This window comes from Anarrhichthys ocellatus, unplaced genomic scaffold (assembly GCF_004355925.1).
Source record: "Anarrhichthys ocellatus isolate YVR2014 unplaced genomic scaffold, GSC_Weel_1.0 scaffold4665, whole genome shotgun sequence".
NCBI lineage: Eukaryota > Metazoa > Chordata > Actinopteri > Perciformes > Anarhichadidae > Anarrhichthys > Anarrhichthys ocellatus.
This window is the reverse complement of record NW_022284639.1, coordinates 1-4,175: the sequence shown is the minus strand read 5'-3', so window position 1 is coordinate 4,175 and position 4,175 is coordinate 1. Positions and strand designations below refer to the sequence as shown.

The following is a 4,175-nucleotide window of genomic DNA, read 5'->3' as shown; positions in this document are numbered from 1 at the left end:
CAGCTGCAGCAGAAAGGACTGAGAGGCAGAGAGAGCTGGAGGTGAGTCGACTAAACATCCAGCAGAGAATCCAGCACAGAGAGAAAGACGTGAAGCTGCTTCAACAGGAGGTGGAGGCCGTCAATCGCTCTGCCGACGAAGCGGTGAAGGACAGCGAGAAGATCTTCACCGAGCTGATCCGTCTCATGGAGAAAAGAAGCTCCGATGTGAAGCAGCAGGTCAGATCCCAGCAGAAAAGTGAAGTGAGTCGAGTCAAAGAGCTTCAGGAGAAGCTGGAGCAGGAGATCTCTGAGCTGAAGAGGAAAGACGCTGAGCTGAAGCTGCTCTCACACACAGAGGATCACAACCAGTTTCTACACAACTACCCCTCACTGTCACCACTCAGAGAACCTACAGACTCGTCCGGCATCGATATCCGTCCTCTGAGCTACTTTGAGGACGTGACGGCGGCTGTGTCAGAAGTCAGAGATAAACTACAGGACGTTCTGAGAGAGAAGTGGACAAACGTCTCACTGGCAGTGACTGAAGTGAACGTTTTACTGTCTCCTTCACGAGCAGAGCCCAAGACCAGAGATGAGTTCTTAAGATATTCAAGTGACATCACACTGGATCCAAACACAGCACACACACAACTGTTATTATCTGAGGGGAACAGAAAAGCAACATATATGAGAGAACATCAGTCTTATTCTAGTCACCCAGACAGATTCACTTCATATTTTCAGGTCCTGAGTACAGAGAGTCTGACTGGACGTTGTTACTGGGAGGTGGAGTGGAGTGGAGGAGGAGTTTATGTAGCAGTCGCATACAAGAATATCATCAGAACAGGGAACTATAATGAATGTGTGTTTGGATTGAATGACAAATCTTGGGTGTTGCGTTGTAACAAAAACAGTTTTATATTTTGGTACAACAAGATCCAAACTCCCGTCTCTGGTCCTCAGTCCTCCAGAGTAGGAGTGTACCTGGATCACAGAGCAGGTATTCTGTCTTTCTACAGCGTCTCTGAAACCATGACTCTCCTCCACAGAGTCCAGACCATATTCACTCAACCTCTCTATGCTGGATTTTGGATTTATGGTGGTTTTGGAGACACTGCTGAGTTCTGTAAACTAAAATAGTCAGAAGTGATTTAAGGAACAGCAAATTAAATTTTGTGTTTTGATCCTGAAACTCATTTTGTCTTCATCATTGTCACTTAATTGCTGATTGATCTTCAGCTGTCAATCAAACATTGTGGGCGGTGCTTTGACATCTTCTCATCATTGTTGTGTAAATGTTTGAGTGTCTTTAGGTGGAGCTCCTTTCTGTGTCTGTTTAGCCATGGAGGCTATCACTGCTCATGATGACCTTTGTTGACCTGAACTGATATTTCTCTTCATGAAAATGTAAACTGCTCTGAGGTTTAAATGTTTGATAAATATTAGTATTGATGTATTTGTTAGTTGTTTCTCTTCCACTGCATGGCTCTTAAAGAGAGAAATCACCAGAGCTTCTTTTATCAAAGAGATTTAGTTCTCAGCACTCTTTGTAAAGATTTCTTTCAGTGAAATTATGTTTATTTTCTATAACAAATTAAATGTTGTTCTTGTTGTTTTATTAATCGATATACAAAAGAGGTACTATGATGTATTATATAACTAATTATTATTATCATAATCAATAAGTAAATCATTCTTTATTCTCCTTTACAAAACTGAGATTCTGGTCAAACAAATAGATGATGATGAAGTGAATGTGTTCATGAAATCATTGAACAAGAGTCATTGAACAGACTTTACTGATGGGATGTGAACAAACTGAAGGTTTACATGATGAATAAAGTATTTCTTGATTCAAGAATGAACAAAGTCTTTTCTTCTTGTCTTATTTACAGGGTTTCATACAAAGCTGATGGAGAAAATGTGAAACTAATATGAGAGTATAACTGAGTCAGTTTTCCTCCTGAAACACCACAAAGTACAGAGTTCATGTTCATCACTTTTTATGACTTATTTCAACATAATCAATTGTTCGAGCATGTTATGTGTTAAAACAAAACAAAACAGTCACACCAGCAAAGGAAGAGATCGACTCCATGTGAAGGTGAGCTTTGATAGCAGGAACCACACGGGGCCTTTTGCTCATGAAGCTTGGGACCCGCATCCTGCAAGACAAAGAGCCAGCGAGAAAGAAGATACATGGACATCTAAGGAAAGGAGGAGAGATTCAGCAGCTGCTCATGATGAGCTCAGGTTGTGTCTGATTGTCAACATGAGTTCCTTTATAATCAGGACATTTACCTCTACAGTATTTACCAAATCTCTAGAAACTGGAATATTACCAAATGAGCAGAAAGTAGCACCTGTGGGTAAATGTGAAGTCCATTCAACAACTACCTCCCTCTTTCTGTCCCTCCATGTTTCTCAAAGAATTTGGTAAAGTTGGTTTACAATAAAATGCAGGAGAGGAACTTCCTGTATTACCAGCAGTATGGATTCTGAAAAAAAAGGTTTGACATAATTGTCTGTGCTTCAAAATGATTCCTTTCAAAAACAAGCAATATGCTTTCTGAATATTTAGTATTTGACTCTGTTAATCAAACCAATTTACAAAATGGTTCCAATTAAAAAAAACAAAAAACATCTCTCAATGTCAAAAAATCTAATCTGCTGAAAATCTTCAGTAAATAAGTGAATTAGCCACAGGTCTCATCCACAGGTTTCCGTTGAGTCCTGATTGATGAAACTCTGAGCTTGAAGAGTCATATTCTGTTTGTTTTCAATAAAACATCTAAATCAACATCGTTGGCAAGTTTCAAAGTTTGCTTCACCAAAAGTGTTCAACAACTTTCTACTGAAAAAAATGATTCTGCACCCCTGTAAATGTTACATGTCTTAATCTAGTTTATTTGATCGATTTTAATGTGTAATTGAATCCTACGTATCTTTTTTAATTAATCTTAAAATGTACTGCGCTCGTTTAAAATGAGTTAATTCCATTCAGGTAAAAGTAGTGAGAAAGAAATATGTACAATTTAATTTCCACACGCTTTCCTGTCTGCGCATGGGCAGACTGCTAGAAATTCAAATTCTGAAGGCGGGGATTTTTATAACCATATGTGTTGTATTTGTTCTAAAACAGAGTTTTCTTTACACTTTAAAACAGTGTTTGACAGAAAAAATACTACTTTAGCTGACGTCACAACAGCTAACGTTACAACAGCCAGCTTAGTTGTGTAGTAACATAATGTGAATGTGATATGTATGTTAACATTAAGCTAACATGATATTGCTCTCAAGTGTAATGCTAGGTGAATTCAATTTTAGTAGCTTTTAGACTGTTTTAGTAGCTTGTGGACTTCACAAACATGCATGCAAATGTTAATGGACTATTTAATGAGTTGTAGACTGGCCATGCTGATTAACAACTGGATATTCCTGACTGGTTGCAAGTATTCTCTGCAGAGGTTTGGTGACACCGAATCAAGAGAAAACAATAATTTAAAGGGAGAATATAATGTCGGAATATGATGAGCTATCCAGATTAGCTTGTTAGTCATGCACAAAGAAAAATAAGATGTGCTCCGTGATGAAGAAGCTTTGGTTCTTACTGTATCAAACAGCGTGTCAACCTTAAATTGAAGGGTAAAACACTATTTGGGAGTCACTTACTGGCATTTCGAGCTTTTCAGAGTCAACGACCAGCTGCATTCTGCATCTCCACACTCTGCAGCTGTGCACGTAGCAGGATGAATATCTTTTGGTTAAAAGGAAAAAAACATCCGAGACATCCAGTTCCATTTTAAAGTCACGGCAGATGCTCTTATCCACAGAAACTATCAATGAGAGAACCTGCAGCCCTTTGTTATTCTCAGCTCATGTCTACGGGCTGTATTGTAGCTGTGACACAGGTCGCTGCTAGGAGGCACAATATCAGATCAATGCCAACATTCCTCCTCCATGCCTGAGGGTGCAGTTGTCTCCATCAAGGGCAAATAATGGAGCAGATTAGCACAGCAAGTGCATAAGCAAGTGTGAAGAAACAGCTCAGGGATTTGTTGCCACCCTTCTGCTAAACACTGTCTCCAGTAAATGTATTCAGAGCAGAAGATAACACGAGCAGAAAGCTTTGAAAACTGGGGTTTGTAAGGCTGAACAGTTGTTTTTGTTTTTTCCAAAGACACTGGAAGCTGC

General features: G+C 39.3%; 1 protein-coding gene across 1 annotated transcript; it reads left to right on the top strand.

Moving 5' to 3' along the window:
• Nucleotides 1-5: 5 nt before the first annotated feature.
• LOC116379591 (tripartite motif-containing protein 16-like) lies at nucleotides 6-1,850 on the top strand (the record flags this gene model as incomplete). Its single annotated transcript, XM_031841550.1, has 1 exon — nucleotides 6-1,850. A coding segment is annotated over one exon (1,116 nt), but the record flags the coding sequence as incomplete, so codon positions are not given.
• Between the last annotated feature and the right edge of the window lie 2,325 nt (nucleotides 1,851-4,175).